We start from the raw sequence: 18,259 nt of genomic DNA, 5'->3' as shown, positions 1-18,259 counted from the left end.
GCTCAAGGGACAATGCCTGTGTCTATCTATCTATCTATCTATCTATCTGTCTCTGCTGGTAACTGGGGAGCTGAGAGTGTTTGTATCTATCTATTTATCTATCTATCTGTACATCCATCCATACACAGGCCTATATATATTCATCCACTACAGGTACCACCACCACAACCACCACTACCACAATCACAACCATTTCAACCAACCATAACTACCACATCACCCAACCACAACTACCACCACTACCACAACTACATCACCCAACCACAACTACCACAATCACAACCACAACCACAATCACAACCACAACCACATCACCCAACCACAACTACCACAATCACAACCACAACCACATCAACCAACCACAACTACCACCACCACCACCACCACAACGCACTACTATAAAGGTTTGGTCCGAGGCAGTCTAGACCGGTCTGACCTGTTTTAAATGCTATGGCAGGCTTCGTAGTATCTCTCCCTTGGCGATTTATTTTGCTTATTACTCTTAAACATTACGTATTCTAAATGGCACTGCAGGCTTCGTAGTATCTCTCCCTTGGCGATTTATTTTGCTTATTACTCTTAACGTATTCTAAATGGCACTGCAGGCTTCGTAGTATCTCTCCCTTAGCGATTTATTTTGCTTATTACTCTTAAACACTACGTATTCTAAGTGGTATGGCAGGCTTCGCAGTATCTTTTCCTTGGCGATTTATTTTGCTTATTACTCTTAAACATTACGTATTCTAAATGCTATGGCAGGCTTCGTAGTATCTCTCCCTTAGTGATTTATTTTGCTTATTACTCTTAAACATCGTATTCTAAATGCTATGGCATGCTTCGTAGTATCTCCCCCTTAGCGATTTATTTTGCTTATTACTCTTAAACATTAAGTATTCTAAATGGTATGGCAAAATTCGTAATATATTTTCCTTGGCGACTAATTCTGCATAGCTAGTACATTTATAAACTCTGTAGTCTAAATGTCATGGCAAGGTTCGTAGCATTTTTTCCTTGGCGATCTATTCTGCATATTATATTTACATTTTAGTATTTTAAATGTCGCTGTGTAGGTGACAACGTGGAACACAGGACTGGAAGTGTGTGTGTGTGTGTATGTGTGTGTGTGTGTGTGTGTGTGTGTGTTTGTAAGAGAAATAATGGAAGAGTGTGTGTAGAAGACGAAGAGAAGAGTGTGTGTGGAAGAGGAATGGGTGTGTGTGTGTGTGTGTGTGTGTGTGTGTGTGAGGGTTAATGGAAGAGTGTGTGTGGAAGAGGAATGGAAGAGTGTGTGTGGAAGAGGAATGTGTGTGTGTGTGTGTGTGTGTGTGTGTGTGTGTGTGTGTGTGTGTGTGTGTGTGTGTGTGTGTGTGTGTGTGTGTGTGTGTGTGTGTGTGTGTGTGTGTGTGTGTGTGTGTGAGGGTTAATGGAAGAGTGTGTGTGGAAGAGAAATAGAAGTGTGTGTGTGGAAGAGGAATGGAAGAGTGTGTGTGGAAGAGGAATGGAAGAGTGTGTGTGGAAGAGGAATGGAAGAGTGTGTGTGGAAGAGGAATGGAAGAGTGTGTGTGGAAGAGGAATGGAAGAGTGTGTGTGGAAGAGGAATAGCAGAGTGTGTGTGTGTGGAAGAGGAATGGAAGTGTGTGTGTGGAAGAGGAATAGCAGAGTGTGTGTGTGTGGAAGAGGAATAGCAGAGTGTGTGTGTGTGTGGAAGAGGGTTAATGGAAGAGTTAAAAGGACAGGTTGGTTCGGTGGGTGTCTGGGTGCTGGTGGAGTGTTACACCTTGTTACACCTGTCTCTTGTGTCCTTCACCCTTCCACACACACACACACACACAATTATCCATATATGTACCGGGACTTTACATATTATACAGATACATACCGGTACGGATTCTCTCTCTCTCTCTCTCTCTCTCTCTCTCTCTGGATCATATTCTGTTTATACTGTGTGCACATTTCTGTCTGGTTGTGGTATTTTTGTACATGTGTGCGTCATGTGGTCACTGGGTAAGTTAATTGCTTCCTGTGTGCGTGTGCTGAGAGAGAGAGAGAGAGAGAGAGAGAGAGAGAGAGAGAGAGAGAGAGAGAGAGAGAGAGAGAGAGAGAGAGAAATGGAATGGCACCACACACACACACACACACATGGAAATGGACGATAAAATGTGCGTGTATGTACGTACGCATGTATGTATGAAGGATGGCTGTGCGGTGTGTGTGTGTGTGTGTGTGTGTGTGTGTAGTATAATTATGTATGGAAGACGGATGGATGTGTGTGTGTGTGTGTGTGTGTGTGTGTGTGTACGTATGTATGTGTGTGTGTAGAGTATATATGTATGGAAGACGAATGGATGTGTGTGTGTGTGTGTGTGTGTGTGTACGTATGTATGTATGTATGTAGAGTATATATGTATGGAAGACGAATGGATGTGTGTGTGTGTGTGTGTGTGTGTGTGTGTATGTAGAGTATATATGTATGGAAGACGGATGGATGTGTGTGTGTGTGTGTGTGTGTGTGTGTGTGTGTGTGTGTGTGTGTGTGTGTGTGTGTGTGTGTGTGTGTGTGTGTGTGTGTGTGTGTGTGTGCGTAGAGTATATATGTATGGAAGACGAATGTGTGTGTGTGTGTGTGTGTGTGTGTGTGTGTGTGTGTGTGTGTGTGTGTGTGTGTGTGTGTGTGTGTGTGTGTGTGTGTGTGTGTGTGTGTGGTGCCATTCTATCCGTACACACCCCACCACATTCCTATAGTGTTTGTGTCGTTTTTGTTGGGAGCGGATGTCTGCCTATTTCACTAACGGATGCTGTGTGTATGTTGTTTGTCTCTCTCTCTCTCTCTCTCCACAACCAATGCCCAGTTTCTAATTACTCTGTCTGTCTGCTCTCTCTCTCTCTCTCTCTCATCACCTACCTACCTACCCATCTACCTACCTACCTACCCATCCACCTATCTATCAGCATCAAAGTATCTATCCATCTCTATCTATCTATCTTTTCATCTTTGGCGTCTACTCCCCTACCTACGGCTCTACCTACCTACGTAAGTACCTACCTACCTAATCTATCAACAGTATTTATCCATTTATCTACCTACCTACCTAATCTATCTATTTATCTATCTATCCTTCCATCTACTCCATTACCCTGTATCCCGTAACAACTCTTCCGTGTTGACTTAATAATCTGAGGGGATGGAGGACAATGCCAAATAACAGGAGGAAAAGGCCCTTACGTCACCAGGAAAAGGGAGAGAGAGAGAGAGAGAGAGAGAGAGAGAGAGAGAGAGAGAGAGAGAGAGAAATGATGTGAGATGCTCTAATGATGAAAGTCATGTGGTTCACGGACTACACACACACACACACACACACACACACACACACACACACACACACACACAGAGCTTAGGGAAGCCTTTTTGAACGGAAGGGGTTCGATAAGGTCCATCCCTTTTGGTTCAGGAAGCTCCCTAACACCTCATCCTTAGCGATTTAATCCAGGATACGTCGAGATCAATTTGTATGTTACTTACGCTGAGTATGGTGGCATAAGTTAAATGACAGAGGACAGTACGGATTAATAAGCAAAATAAATCGCTTAGGAAAAGGTGTTAGGGAGCTTCCTCAACCGAATCGAGGAAGCAAAGTCTAAATTACAGTAAGGCGTCCTTGAGCTGAAAAGGTTGACTTGAGATTGCGAGGAGGAAGGTCAAATCTTAATTGTTTATAATATGTTGAAAGACACAGAGAGAGAGAGAGAGAGAGAGAGAGAGAGAGAGAGAGAGAGAGAGAGGTGGGGGGGGTACAGATACAGACGTGTTGAGAGAGAAGCACATGTTGACAGCCAGACACACACACACACACACACACACACACACACACACACACACACACACACAGATTACCCTTTTCCATCTACACTCCTTGCTGACCTAAGAGAAATGAAAGTTAACCATAAATTCATATCTTTACAAGCGTTTCCATAATTAAACCAGTTGCATAAAATTGCGTTCACAAGTTACTGTAATGGCCAGTATTCTCGTTGTCACAGGAGGGTCCCTAACACCTCTTCTTAAGCGATTTATTATGCTTTTTACTCCTTATTGTCCTCTTCTGCCATTTGTCATCTTAATCACACTATTATCACATCAGTAACATACAGATTGATGTTAGCCAGCCGTATCTAGAATAAATCGCTATGGAAGAGGTGTTAGGAAGTTCAGAAAGTTTTAAATACCCTTCACTGACCCTTTAACGACGAAATTTCTCTCTCTCTCTCTCTCCTTGCATCTCCCCAGCAGAACTAGCTTAGCGTGACTGTGCATCATGACTCATTTCCTTCACCTTTCTTCCCCGGTACCCTCCCACCAGTGTTGTCATTTCTCTCTCTCTCTCTCTCTCTCTCTCTCTCTTACTTCTATTACTTCCTGTATTGTATCATCTCAACAACCCAGCCTTCACAATCCCCCCCTCCTCTTTCTCTCTCTCTCTCTCTCTCTCTCTCTCTCTCTCTCTCCCACACCCATCCATGCTGTCATCTAATCACTTCACCCTTCATCCCTGATTCTCTCTCTCTCTCTCTCTCTCTCCCACACCCATCCATGCTGTCATCTAACCACTTCACCCTTCATCCCTCCTCTCTCTCTCTCTCTCTCTCTCTCTCTCTCTCTCTCTCTCTCTCTCTCTCTCTCTCTCTCCACCGCACCCATCCATGCTGTCATCTAACCACTTCACCCTTCATCCCTACTTCTCTCTCTCTCTCTCTCTCTCTCACACCCATCCATGCTGTCATCTAACCACTTCACCCTTCATCCCTACTTCTCTCTCTCTCTCTCCCACACCCATCCATGCTGTCATCTAACCACTTCACCCTTCATTCCTCATTCTCTCTCTCTCTCTCTCTCACACCCATCCATGCTGTCATCTAACCACTTCACCCTTCATCTCTACTTTCTCTCTCTCTCTCTCTCTCTCTCTCTCTCACACCCATCCATGATGTCATCTAACCACTTCACCCTTCATTCCTCATTCTCTCTCTCTCTCTCTCTCTCTCTCTCTCTCTCTCACACCCATCCATGATGTCATCTAACCACTTCACCCTTCATCCCTACTTTTCTCTCTCTCTCTCACACCCATCCATGATGTCATCTAACCACTTCACCCTTCATTCCTGATTCTCTCTCTCTCTCTCTCTCTCTCTCTCCACCGCACCCATCCATGCTGTCATCTAACCACTTCACCCTTCATCCCTCATCTCTCTCTCTCTCTCTCTCCCCTCAAAGAACACCTAAAACCACCTCAGTACAACATTCTTTCTCTTTTATCCCTCAACAGTATTCCAACAGCTACTGAAGATAAATAAAAACATATGAGACAACATCCTGCAAAAAAAATAATAATAATAATAATAATGCTAGAGTTAAAATATACGATAAAAAAAAAGGACTATCATATCAGCCTTGGGTTCCTTCTTTCTAGCATTAAAAAAAAGCCCACACCAAAAAAAAAAAAAAAAACAGTGATTACGCCACAGGGGACATACTGACTACTTCAAATGCCTTGGGACGGTATTCTCTCAACACCTCGTCCTTAGCGATTTATTTCTGAGTCTGTTACGTTACTAGAGGTTGCTGGAATGGACGCCGGATCGAACCCACGCCAAAGGGGAACACAGATTAGCTACCTGAAATGCCTTAGCACGGAATTCTCGCAACACTTCGTCTTTACCGATTTATTTTTGATTATGCTCCGTTACAATAATCTCGTCTGTTAACCATGCAGTCTGTGGCCATTAAGAAAACATATATATGAGGCAAAAATTTGGATATTAATGGGTGGTTAGGAAAACAAATCGGTCAGGGAGAAGTGCTACGGAACCTCCTTAAACAGTTTAACAGTTGGTAATCTGATACTAGACTCACCAAGCCGTTTATTACACACCCCTAGCATGCACCGTAGTCAGTAAGGACGGTGTGTATTTGTGATGAAGTGGTGACATGTGAAGTTGAGCCACGTAGAATGAGTAGAAAAGGAAGCAGCTAAGCACAGTGAAATCAATGACTGCAATTTCCACTGCAGATCTATACTCTTTTTACTCTACCTTGGCCTAAAACTGATGTGTGTGTGTGTGTGTGTGTGTGTGTGTGTGTGTGTGTGTGTGCGCGCGCGCGCGCGCGCGTGGGGGTGGGGGGGGTGCCTATCAGTGAGTATCTGGGTGTTGCTATGAGTATGTGAGCAAATCATTATGGTAAAGTGTGTGTGTGTGTGTGTGTGTGTGTGTGTGTGTGTGTGTGTGTGTGTGTGTGTGTGTGACCTTGGGTGCGGACGGGCAGTGTCAAGAGGTGTGAGGTAAGCAAGAATAAAAAAAAAACTGTGGTATGTGAGAAGGGTAGTGAGGTAATGGCGGGGAGCCAAAGGATGGAAGGTGTGTGTGTGTGTGTGTGTGTGTGTGTGTGTGTGTGTGTGTGTGTGTGTGTGTGTGTGTGTGTGTGTGTGTGTGTGTGTGTGTGTGTGTGTGTGTGTGTGCCTATCAGTGAGTATATGGGTGTTGCTATGAGTATGTGAGCGAATCAGTATGGTAAAGTGTGTGTGTGTGTGTGTGTGTGTGTGTGTGTGTGTGTGTGTGTGTGTGTGTGTGTGTGTGTGTGTGTGTGTGTGTGTGTGTGTGTGTGTGTGTGTGTGTGTGTGTGTGTGTATGCCAAGAGGGGGAAAGGGAGGGTATAAAGATCACTGAAGCACTAAAACTCACATACCGGTACCAAACCCTTACACAATTGCCTACATCAAGGACACAGAACACCCCATCAATTCACCCACACCTAAACAGATCATTCATCACTACACCAAAGTATAGCGTGTTTGTTTTCGTCTAAGATCCGTAATACCTCTTCTGATCAGCTGTGTGTGTGTGTGTGTGTGTGTGTGTGTGTGTGTGTGTGTGTGTGTGTGTGTGTGTGTGTGTGTGTGTGTGTGTGTGTGTGTGTGTTATACTGCAGCCACATGGAAAGCAAATGTAACTATACTCATTTACTCTAACTTGGCCTAAAACTTCTATCATCCCAGACCAGAGGGTAAATTTGACTATACTCGTTTGAGAGAGAGAGAGAGAGAGAGAGAGAGAGAGAGAGAGAGAGAGAATCAACAGCTACTGTTTATTACATCGTTAAATAACCTTCAATTACCTAAAGATCTAATGCAGCAAATTAAACATCCCTACTCATTAAAGCCCCAAACTCAATAAAGATCTATAGCTCCACAAAATAACTCCCTCAATAAAGATCTAGAACTCCATAAAATAACTCCCTCAATAAAGATCTAGAACTCCATAAAATAACTCCCTCTCAGTACAGCTCCCACCCAATTCACTAGTCCCACACAGAGACCCTAAGTACCGTAGCAAAATAAGTAGGGCCACTCTCAGTAAAGCTGCCCTGTACCACATTACATAAGCTCCCTCACTAAGATCCCTGTCAACATCACCAAACCATTCTTAACAGCACTGCGGCAACGTCTGTCACTGCAGGGGTGGGGGATGTGGAGGAGGGGCTAGGGGAAAGGGGACTGTGAAGGAGGGAGGGGAAGGGGTGTGGCTAAGCTATGTGATGTGGTGGGAGGGGGCTATAGAAGGGGGGATGGGGTTATGGGAGAAGGGTCTGAGAGGGGAGAGAGGGGGATCTGGGAGGGGTGAAAGGGCTATAGGACGTAGGGTAGGGGTGTGGGTGGGCTATGGGGGTAGGGTAGGGGTGTGGGTGGGCTATGGGAGGTAGGGTAGGGGTGTGGGTGGGCTATGGGAGGTAGGGTAGGGGTGTGGGTAGGCTATGGGAGGTAGGGTAGGGGTGTGGGTAGGCTATGGGAGGTAGGGTAGGGGTGTGGGTAGGCTATGGGGGTAGGGTAGGGGGTGCAGGTAAGCTATAGGGCTTCTCCACCCTTGACTTAAATACCAAGAAGGGGCAAATGCACTCATAGTTATCTCTTCTGTCGGTAACATCACCCTGACTACATTATATGGCATCCTTGCTTCCTTTTCCTTCTCCTCCTCCTCATCATCATCATCATCATCATCGTCATCATCATCGTCGTCGTCATCATTGTAACATTCACTACTACAACATTGAGACAGTACCTAGTTTTGGTGTGGTGTTATTCTCCCTGCCTCACATACCAAACTGATATAATGACCCAGGCTTTATCTCTCTTATCACAAACACCACCAGCCATACACCCAGAACATATGGTAACTGCCATAGCGTGGAGAGGACGGAGAATGACTATACTCTTTCTACTACAACTTGGCCTAAAACTAACTATAACATGGTCTATAATTGCCACCTCCCCACCATGCATGCTGAAGTTTAACATTAGACTAACACTAGATTATGATGCTAGTCACGAAGAAGTGCTAGGGAAAGAATGTATTGGTGTAGCATTGCTCTTTTCTGCCAATGAGCTTCCTGAAATAAACTGCAGAAGGACAAAAATCTGGGCCAAGTTTGTGTGAAAAGAGTATATATAGTTCATGTGTACAAGAGTGAGGATGGTGTGAGGTGAAGGGAAGGCAGCCTGATGGTGGGCTGGGTGACACGGAGACAAAGCCTGATATTCTGAACGGTTACGGAACCTCCCTAACGCCTTTTCCCTAGCAATTTATTTCCACACTACACTTTGCTGCTCTCTTGTATAGTATGTCTTCATAAAATGAACAAAGAAGGCAAGAATTACACAATTAATAATGAACTACAGTATACACAAAAATAAAGCAGTAAGGAAAAGGTGTTAAGGAATTTCCTTAACTGACAGTAATATGACCCCTCCATTAGGCTAAGCTGAATAAAACTGTCTGGCAGCAGCGACAATCATATCGCATCATTTACAACAGCTGCAACCTGCCTGCATGTGTCAGCCTCAGTCACCTAATGGCAGCTCTCCACACTGCTCAATCTCTGCAGTCTCCCTATTCAGTCGCTTATCCCTGGCCTCGTCCCAGGTCTTTCTCAGTCTGCCTCTCGCTGCCCTACCTCCTTACTTAAGAATATTGCCCAGTTAACAAAAGTGAGACACAGAAGTGGTCAAATAACTGGTCAATTTTTGTCCCTAACTGTATTTGCTATAGGCCATCTAGTAGCCTACATAAACAATTCACTAAACGCCCTACCCTATATGGCATCTTATGGGATTTCTCTTACACCATTTTTCTTTTTTTTTTAATGCAAGAAAGAAGGAACCAAAGCCTACAAGCCCACATATTGTTCCCTGCAAGAAAAAACAAAAACAAACTAACAGACAGCAAAACTCAAGATCCATTCATTTTGAGATTTCTGGACACACTGAGTTTAAAAGACTGGAGGACATAGGCAGTAGGAAATAGAAACAGGGGATGAGAGTTGCAGAGTTGACCTGCTGCATAGGCTACATGAAGGACTAGGAGTAACTTAACCCTCCTGCCTACCTACCTACCTATACTGGAGGTCTTAGGCAGTAGGAAATACCAGGTACACACAGAGGAAGACAATTTGAGTAGGCCTAGACCTGCTGCCCTGAATCTGGGTAATATCCTTTTCAGTTTATTTTTGCTGTTGTCTGATAATTTCATTCAACTTAGCAAAGGCCTCAAACTAAAGGGGGTTCATTATGGCTGTATCAGATGCCACCAGGTCAACAAGGCCACCCTAATTCAAATAACATCATTGGCAGATGGCTAGAATAATATACATGTTCCTTAGGTTTATCTATCTAGCTACAGTACAGTATAGCCAAATGCCATAATCCTGTAAGGGTGGCCATTTGTCTTCTGAGTTAGTTGTTTTATAAGGAAGAGCACTAACCCTCCTCCAACCCACTAATCTGCACCTACGGAACATGTATGGTTGGGTATAAGGTTACCATCCAAAGTTATAAATGGTTTCCAGGCTTACATGAAACCGTTAAATATGTCACTCAACGTAAAGCCACCTGAGAAGGAAGAAGGAGTAACAAAAGGTGACAGGGAAGATGGAAGAAATAGGAAAAAGGGAAGGAGGACACAGAAAGTGAATGATACAGTACTGTAATGGTGAAGGATGATGTAGGCAGCACTACACCATGTGAGTGGATGATGATCACCACCACCTACCACTACCCTCAGGTCAATGGGATAAAAGACGCCTTGACATGTTCCCAAACCCTTCACTGTTGTCTTTACTTAATGAACTGGGACCCATATTAACATGCAGGTCAGTCACACTATCAAGTTATTCACATCACACTAGAACCAGCCAAGACCGGTGACTGGCCAGCATGGTTTGCAAACAGTCCTCACTACATGCTGAATTTTGTACATTTTTTGCTCCACTGAGTCTAGGAAAGAAAAAAAAATAGTAGCAGTACCGGTAGTTCTATTAAGTCTTTCTATTAAAAAAGAAGAAAAAAAAAAAAGGCTAGTAGATACACAGTACTGTAGTTCCCCCAAAATTTTTCCCCATACCGGTAGTTCAGAAAAAAAAAAGGACCATATACAGACTGGCAATAGCATGAAAATAACTATAAAAACACCATTGCACTGATGGAGTCAATGAAGATATTATTTCTACTCTTCTACTACGACTACGCTGAATAAAACTGTCTGGTGGTAGTATGAAATAATGGCCTGGGCATGTGGAGAGGATGGCAGATGACAATTGGGTGCAGAGAGTGAGATGTGTTAACGCTGGGGGTGGGGTTGTGAGACGCAGACTGAAAAAGACCTGGGACGAGATCATAGAGTGCGAGCTCTGGGATAAGGAACTGAAAAGGGAGGCTGACAGAGATCGAGCAGCACGTACAGCCGCCATTAGGCAACCAAGGACGACGCATGCCAGCATGTTGGAGCCTATAAACAAAAATGAACACTGAAATGATTAATGGAAATTTTATAACCTCTATCACTACAAGTCTCCCCACATTCTCCTTCAAACTGTCTGGTAGTTGCAAGAATATCAACTGCAACCCAAGGCTCATCTGAATGTCAAAGCTGCCCTTCTCTTGCAGTCCAAAATTCTCATTTCTGAGAACAAGAAAGGGAACTGAAGGGTATTTGTATAACCAGTCAGTTCCACCTCACAATATCAGTGCCACCACATGAAGGCATCACATTCCAGCACCAGTAGCATGGATAAACATACAACACAGCACCAATGAGGCTTAAGGCAAATACTTAAAGCTGTTTGGCTATGAACCAGTTATAGAAAAAAAGAATTGCCATCTCAGAACTGACAATCCCCTGTTTTTCATATTTAAGAGGAGCCTGTGGAGTCACGTGGAGAGACAGGCTGACGAATGAGGATATAAAGGAGCGTTGAGGTGTGGATGTGATAGGAAGCGTTATGAGGAACACACTGAGGTGGTTTGGCCATGTGGAGAGGATGGAGGGTGAAAGACTGACGAAGAGAGTGTATGTGAGTGAGGTGGAGGGAGGAAGAGGGAGGGGGAGGCCGAGGATGAGATGAAGGGATGGGGTGGAGAGGTATATGAGAGAGGGGGGTGTGAGTTGGGAGCAGGGCAGTGAAATGGCGGGGGACAGGGCGACTTGGAGGCGATTTGTTTGTGGCCACCCCAAACGGGATTGAGGCGTCTGGCAATAGATAGATTATTTCCCTACAAATGTCACAGAACACCCTTCCCCCTTCACACTTTTTTCCGTGCTTCACACTACTGCTATATCAATAATTTTTCACATAACACCTTTCATTGCCATGGAATTGTTGGCAAGTTCTGACCATGATATACCGTAACTACCCTACTCAGTGAAAGAAACAAGATTTGAAAGAACATCACATTAACTAAAAAAAACAAAAAAAACATCAAGCAATGATTTTGAAACCTACAGATAACAGACATACAGTAGATGTTGTAATAAGTAATTGCAGAAATTAAAGAAAAACAGTGGCAGCAAAAAAAGTCAATCTATCCATTGCCAGATGCCATAATCCTGTATGGGGTGATGTCTATCTTTAAGTTGTTTAACAGGAAGGGACACTAACCTACTGCCAACCCACTAGTTGACACAAAGGAAGCGCATATGAGTTGGTTATCTGCTTACCACCCTGCATTGTAAATGGTTTCTCTGGTAACAGGAAACAAAGTACAAGAGCAAAGAAATGCCTGTCTCAGTACTGCTACAAATTACCTAACACGAACATCACACAAACTTCCATGGCAAAATTACCACAAACTATCATATCAGTAAATATGATAGATAATCTTTATTTTATGAAACTAACTACAGTATGACAGTCAAATGGAAAATAATAATCAACAACATTCCACAGTATGGGCCTTAAACCATACACTCAATGCAGCTACAGTCCTCAACCTACACTACATGTGCCACTGTCCAATATAAAAAATATTCGTTTTGTTTTGTTTATAAAGACTTAAACATGCTTGCATGCATCAGCCTTGGTCACCTAATGGCGGCTCTACATGCAGCTCGATCTCTGGCTGCCTCCCTCTTCAGTTGGACATATCCCTGAGGTCACACACTATAACCTTGTCCCAGGTCTTTTTTAGTCTGCCTCTCACAACCTCATCCCCAACCTTCACACTTCTCATTTTCTGCACCCATCATTCCCCATTCTCTCCACAGGCACAAACCATCTCAACCTATCCCTCCTTATCAAAACACCAAAATAAATAAATAATTCCAGCAAACAGGCAAACAAATTAACCGAGAAACCTACAAAAAATTAAAGCACCAGCATGTACGATAATCAAAATACCATGCACTGTATATACATGAAACACCAGTACCGTACAGTGCAATACAGTAACACTGTAGCAAATACACCCAAACCTCGATTTACGGAACCTCCATTTAAGGGATTTCGGATTTAAGGGACTCCATATTCTATCTGAAAAAACAGACAGGACCATTCAGAAAGTCCGCTGCTTGAAACATTATTATGTTTCTTTATACAGTACCTGTACAATAATATTCATAATCATATAAAGATTGTCTTTATATGTGGATGGTGAGGAATTGGAAAATGTGAGTACGTTTAAGTACTTGGGTAGTGTGACGAGTAAGGATGGAGGTTTGGAGGGTGAAGTGCTTGAAAGGGTACAGCAGGGAAGAAAGGTTGCTGGTTCCTTGAAAGCAGTGATAAGAAACAGGGAAGTGAGCATGGAAGTGAAAAAGTTACTACATGACAGTATTGTGATACCAACTCTAACATACGGAAGTGAAGCTTGGACGTTGTTGGAAGGACACAAGTCAAGAGTGAGAGCAGTGGAAATGAGTTATCTAAGAGGAGCCTGTGGAGTCACGTGGAGAGATAGGCTGACGAATGAGGATATAAAGGAACGTTGTGGTGTTGATGTGGATGTGATAGGGAGCGTTATGAGGAACACACTGAGGTGGTTTGGCCATGTGGAGAAGATGGAGGGTGAAAGACTGACGAAGAGAGTGTATGTGAGTGAGGTGGAGGGGGGAAGAGGGAGGGGGAGGCCGAGGATGAGATGAAGGGATGGGGTGGAGAGGTATATGAGAGAGGGGGGTGTGAGTTGGGAGCAGGGCAGTGAAATGGCGGGGGACAGGGCGACTTGGAGGCGATTTGTTTGTGTCCACCCCAAACGGGATTGAGGCGTCTGGCAATAGATAGATAGATAGAAAACAATGGACATTTTCAAGTAGGGGACAAGTTGATTCCCCATTAAGTTCCTTAAACTGAGGTCTGAGTGTACAATATACATCATGCATTGGTAAATCAGGAATACGAGGTCAGCCACCTTTTCATTTACGGTGCTGGACAGAGAAGGACACCTTCACACAGTGGCACCAATATAACGGGGAAGAGGTTGTGTAGATCAGATATTCATTCTTAGATCTTTAGTGGAAAAGTTTCTAGAGAAGGGAAAGAAGTTGTATGCGGCTTTCATGGATTTGGAGAAAGCATATGACAGGGTGGATAGACAAGGATTGTGGAAAGTGTTAAGAATATATGGAGTAGATGGGAAGTTGTTGAATGCTGTGAAGAGTATGTATGATGGTGCTAAGGCTGCAGTGCGTGTGGATGGTGAACTAAGTGAATTTTTCTCTTTGAAAGTTGGTTTGAAACAGGGATGTGTCATGTCTCCATGGTTGTTCAATCTGTACATGGATGGGGTAATAAAAGAGGTACAAGGTAGGGTAGTGGATGTTGGAGTGGCCCTGGTGAGAGAGGATAGTGTTTGGAAACTCCCTGTACTGTTGTTTGCAGATGATACTGTGTTGTTGAGTGAAGATGAAGGGGAGCTGCAAGGCTTGGTGGATGAGTTTGAGAGAGTGTGTAAGAAACGGAACCTAAAGGTGAATGTAGGGAAGAGTAAAGTGATGGTCTTTGAGAGAGGTGAAGTCAGTGAATGTATAGCGAGGTTGGATGGTGAGGAATTGGAAAATGTGAGTACGTTTAAGTATTTGGGTAGTGTGATGAGTAAGGATGGAGGTTTGGAGGGTGAAGTGCTTGAAAGGGTACAGCAGGGAAGAAAGGTTGCTGGTTCCTTGAAAGCAGTGATAAGAAACAGGGAAGTGAGCATGGAAGTAAAAAAGTTACTACATGACAGTATTGTGATACCAACTCTAACGTACGGAAGTGAAGCTTGGACGTTGTTGGAAGGACACAAGTGAGAGCAGTGGAAATGAGTTATTTAAGAGGAGCTTGTGGAGTCACGTGGAGAGACAGGCTGACGAATGAGGATATAAAGGAGCGTTGTGGTGTTGATGTGGATGTGATAGGAAGCGTTGTGAGGAACACACTGAGGTGGTTTGGCCATGTGGAGAGGATGGAGGGTGAAAGACTGACGAAGAGAGTGTATGTGAGTGAGGTGGAGGGTGGAAGAGGGAGGGGGAGACCGAGGATGAGATGGAGGGATGGGGTGGAGAGGTATATGAGAGAGGGGGGTGTGAGTTGGGAGCAGGGTAGTGAAATGGCGGGGGACAGGGCGACTTGGAGGCGATTTGTTTGTGGCCACCCCAAACGGGATTGAGGCGTCTGGCAATAGATAGATAGATAGTGGTTCTACTGGTACTTTATTACCATGTTACTTTTTTTTTTTTTTTTTTAATGCAAGGAAGAAGGAACCAAAGGCCAGAAGCCTACAAAATTGTTCCAAGAAAAAAACAAGACAACACAGAGCCAAATTCAAGATCCGTTAGAGATGCTGGACACACTGCATTTGAAAGCCTGGAGGTCCCTCAACTCCCGCCCCATCCTCCAAAAGGAAGATGATGGGCTGTAGGGGAGGGACACTTAGCCTGTAGTCCATCAAAGGCCCTCTGCTACTTTGCTACTGGTATTCCAACTACACATACACCATCTATTGCCAGACACCTTAATCCCGTAAGGGGCGGCCACAAACAAATCACCCCCATGTCAGCCTGTCCCCAGTCATTTCACTGCCCTGCTCCCAGCTCACCCCCCCCCCTCTCTCATACACCTGCACTGTTATTATGGGTAAATTTTATCCCTCACGGTTCCAACACTCGGCTTTCGGAAGTCCAAAAACGTGCATCACTGAATAGCTTTAGGATAATGATAATATTACGACCAAAAACATTTTACTCAAAAGACAGTTATACTAATCTGTTCTTACTAATTTTGTATGATTTTATACAGCTTAGATATTTTATTTAGGTATAGGGTAGCATCCACTGACCCCTTTCACTACAACACATCTTCCTTCTATCTGTCTACCTATATCTATCTACAGCCAGATGCCTTAATCCTGTACGGTGTGGACACAAACAAATCACCTCTATATCACCCCGTTCCCTGCCATTTCATTGTCCTCACCCCAACTTACACCCTCCCTGACTCTCATATACAGCACCTCTCTGACAATCTAGCCTCTAACCTTACATACAGTATATAAACTATCTATCTATCTATAGCCCGACGCTCAAATCCCGCAAAGGGTGGCCACTGACAAAACGCCTCCAAGTCACTGCCACCCACCATTTGACTACCCTTCCCCCAACTCAGCCCCCCCTCACTTACATACCTCTCAACTCCATCCCTCCACCTCATCCTCGGTCTACCCCTCCCTCCACCTCACCTACATACCCCCTCTTAGTCAGTCTTTCATTCTCCATTCTCTCCACATGTATAAAAACAACCTATCTTAATCTAACCTATCTAACACCTAATCGGAATAATCGGAAAAACCTGGGAGTGGACTGAATTGGCTTCCCCCACCCCCCCTTTTTTTTTTAATGCAAGGAAGAAGGAACCAAAGAAGAGAAGCCCACAACAGAAGGCCAAAATTCAAGATCCGTTCATTCAACTAGGTACCACAGCCCACACCAGGGGCAAAAAAGGAATGTGTAACAAAAGTAGGAGATATGATATGATTTTGTAACTAATGGTGAGTCTGATGTGTTGTTGTCTAAATATCTATCTATCTATCTACTGCCAGACGCCTCAATCCCGTTTGGGGTGGCCACAAGCAAATCGCCTCCAAGTCGCCCTGTCCCCCGCCATTTCACTGCCCTGCTCCCAACTCACACCCCCCTCTCTCATACACAAACTAGAGATTATTGTGTAATGAGTGTAATTTAGGTACAGTACATTATTTTCAGGTTCTGTACATATATAGGTGTACAAATTACAATGAGTATTTTTTGGAGTCAAATGTGCATAAGGCATGGTATGAAAATTGAAATCGCTATGTACAAATGGCCTTCCTCTCTACTAAAATGAAAACATGACTGGAATTAAGTGAAAGTATAATTGGAATTCCATGAAAGTAAGATGAGAATTCCATGAACGTAAGATTAGAATTAAATGAACATAAGATTAGAACTAAACGAAAGGAAGACTGGAATTAAATGAAAGATTAGAAATGGAAGTATGATTAGAATACTGATTTGATATTCTTGATGTTTCTATATGAATGGGTGAATGAAATCTAATTAGTGAATGATGTGGCAAATATAACTAAGCTGGATGTGGTTTAAATGTTAAAAAGAAAAAAAACCCAGACCTGTCAAATGGAAATGGGGGAACCGAATATATATTTTTATTACTATTATTTTCATATATGGATGTACGAATAGATCTCTACGTAAGTTGGCCCAAATTCTGGTTATATTAATTAGGAGAGGAAAATGTATGATTTAAACTCCGTAATATTTAAAGATCCACCCCGCTGTCAAAGGCCGAAATGGGGGGCCTTCACACCTCCCCCACCTCACACCCACACCCACACCCTCCCTCCCTCACAAACACTCCCTAACACACACAAACACGCTAATAACCCTTCAAACCCATGAATGAAAGCCATATCTACCTTCTGTGGCTGTCTTCAAGGTGTCTACATCGTTGGTGATATCGGCCATTTTGCCACATTAGTCTCGGAAAATATCCCAGTAATTTCCACGTAGGCGTCACTAACACAAACTAGCACACATATTCCACGGTCTCACTGGGGCGTGGTGGGCGGTTAAAGCACAGTAAAAGAGTCTCCAGGGTGACACTATTAACTTGGCGACCTCTAACTCAGACGGAAGTTGACTGAGGCCTGGGGTGGCGACGGGCTGCGCATGCGTCAGCCAGAGGGCAGCACCCTTATTACAGAAAACTTTTACGGGAAACTATTGTATATCTTTAACCCGTATTTTTCTCAATGGATCTCTTGGCTCGAGTGTTGTGGCTTGTACTGAATGGTAAATGAAGAATCTGAATTTTGAAATATTTGAATTCTGATGTTCTGGGGGATGGTCTCACTCTCTAACCAGATTTCCTCCAATGTTAATTCCATGGCACACGGATAACTTTTCTTTTTAACATGCTCATGAATAGGTTTTTATGTGCTATATATGTTCCTCTACTATACCTTTTTAACTGCTTTTAAGTTTTCTTCATGCAGTTTTGTCTCGTTAGTCTGTAGTTGAAACCAGACACGATAAACCCTATGTAGGCGTCACTTTCCTACTTTGCCTTCAGCGACAGTTTCCAGTGTGTTGGGGCTTTAGGCTGTCCAATCTCCAGCTCTGTCTTTACTTGTCATTTCCTAATTTGTTCACGTTTGTTTTTTGCAAGGAGAACAAGGCACTACGTATTCTCCTCGGGTAAGGAGGCTCCCTAACACCTCTTCCTTAACGATTTATTCTCCAAACTACTCTCCTGGTTTACTTCTTATATATTTTCAATAGCGATATAGATTGCATAAATAACGTACAAGAACATAGTAACGGAGCAGAATCATAAATCGGTAAGGAAGAGGTGTTAGTAGCTTCCTAACCGTACTAGATTACCGCTACAAGGGACATGAGAGAAGCTCTC

The 18,259-nt window shown here is 43.6% G+C and overlaps 1 protein-coding gene across 1 annotated transcript in view; it reads right to left on the bottom strand.

Moving 5' to 3' along the window:
* PIP5K59B (Phosphatidylinositol 4-phosphate 5-kinase 59B) overlaps positions 1–17,489 on the bottom strand; it is a 198,714-nt gene extending 181,225 nt beyond the window's left edge. Inside the window, exon 1 of the mRNA XM_080269673.1 lies at positions 17,265–17,489. Within this exon, the coding sequence (XP_080125799.1) occupies positions 17,265–17,313 (49 nt within the window). The 5' untranslated portion in view covers positions 17,314–17,489. The remainder of the gene's footprint in view (positions 1–17,264) is intronic.
* Between the last annotated feature and the right edge of the window lie 770 nt (positions 17,490–18,259).

This window comes from Coenobita brevimanus, chromosome 35 (genome assembly GCF_032717465.1).
Source record: "Coenobita brevimanus isolate Jiangsu-jjx chromosome 35, ASM3271746v2, whole genome shotgun sequence".
NCBI classification, from domain to species: domain Eukaryota; kingdom Metazoa; phylum Arthropoda; class Malacostraca; order Decapoda; family Coenobitidae; genus Coenobita; species Coenobita brevimanus.
The sequence above is the reverse complement of the archived record's forward strand: the minus strand, read 5'-3'. Positions and strand labels throughout refer to the sequence as shown.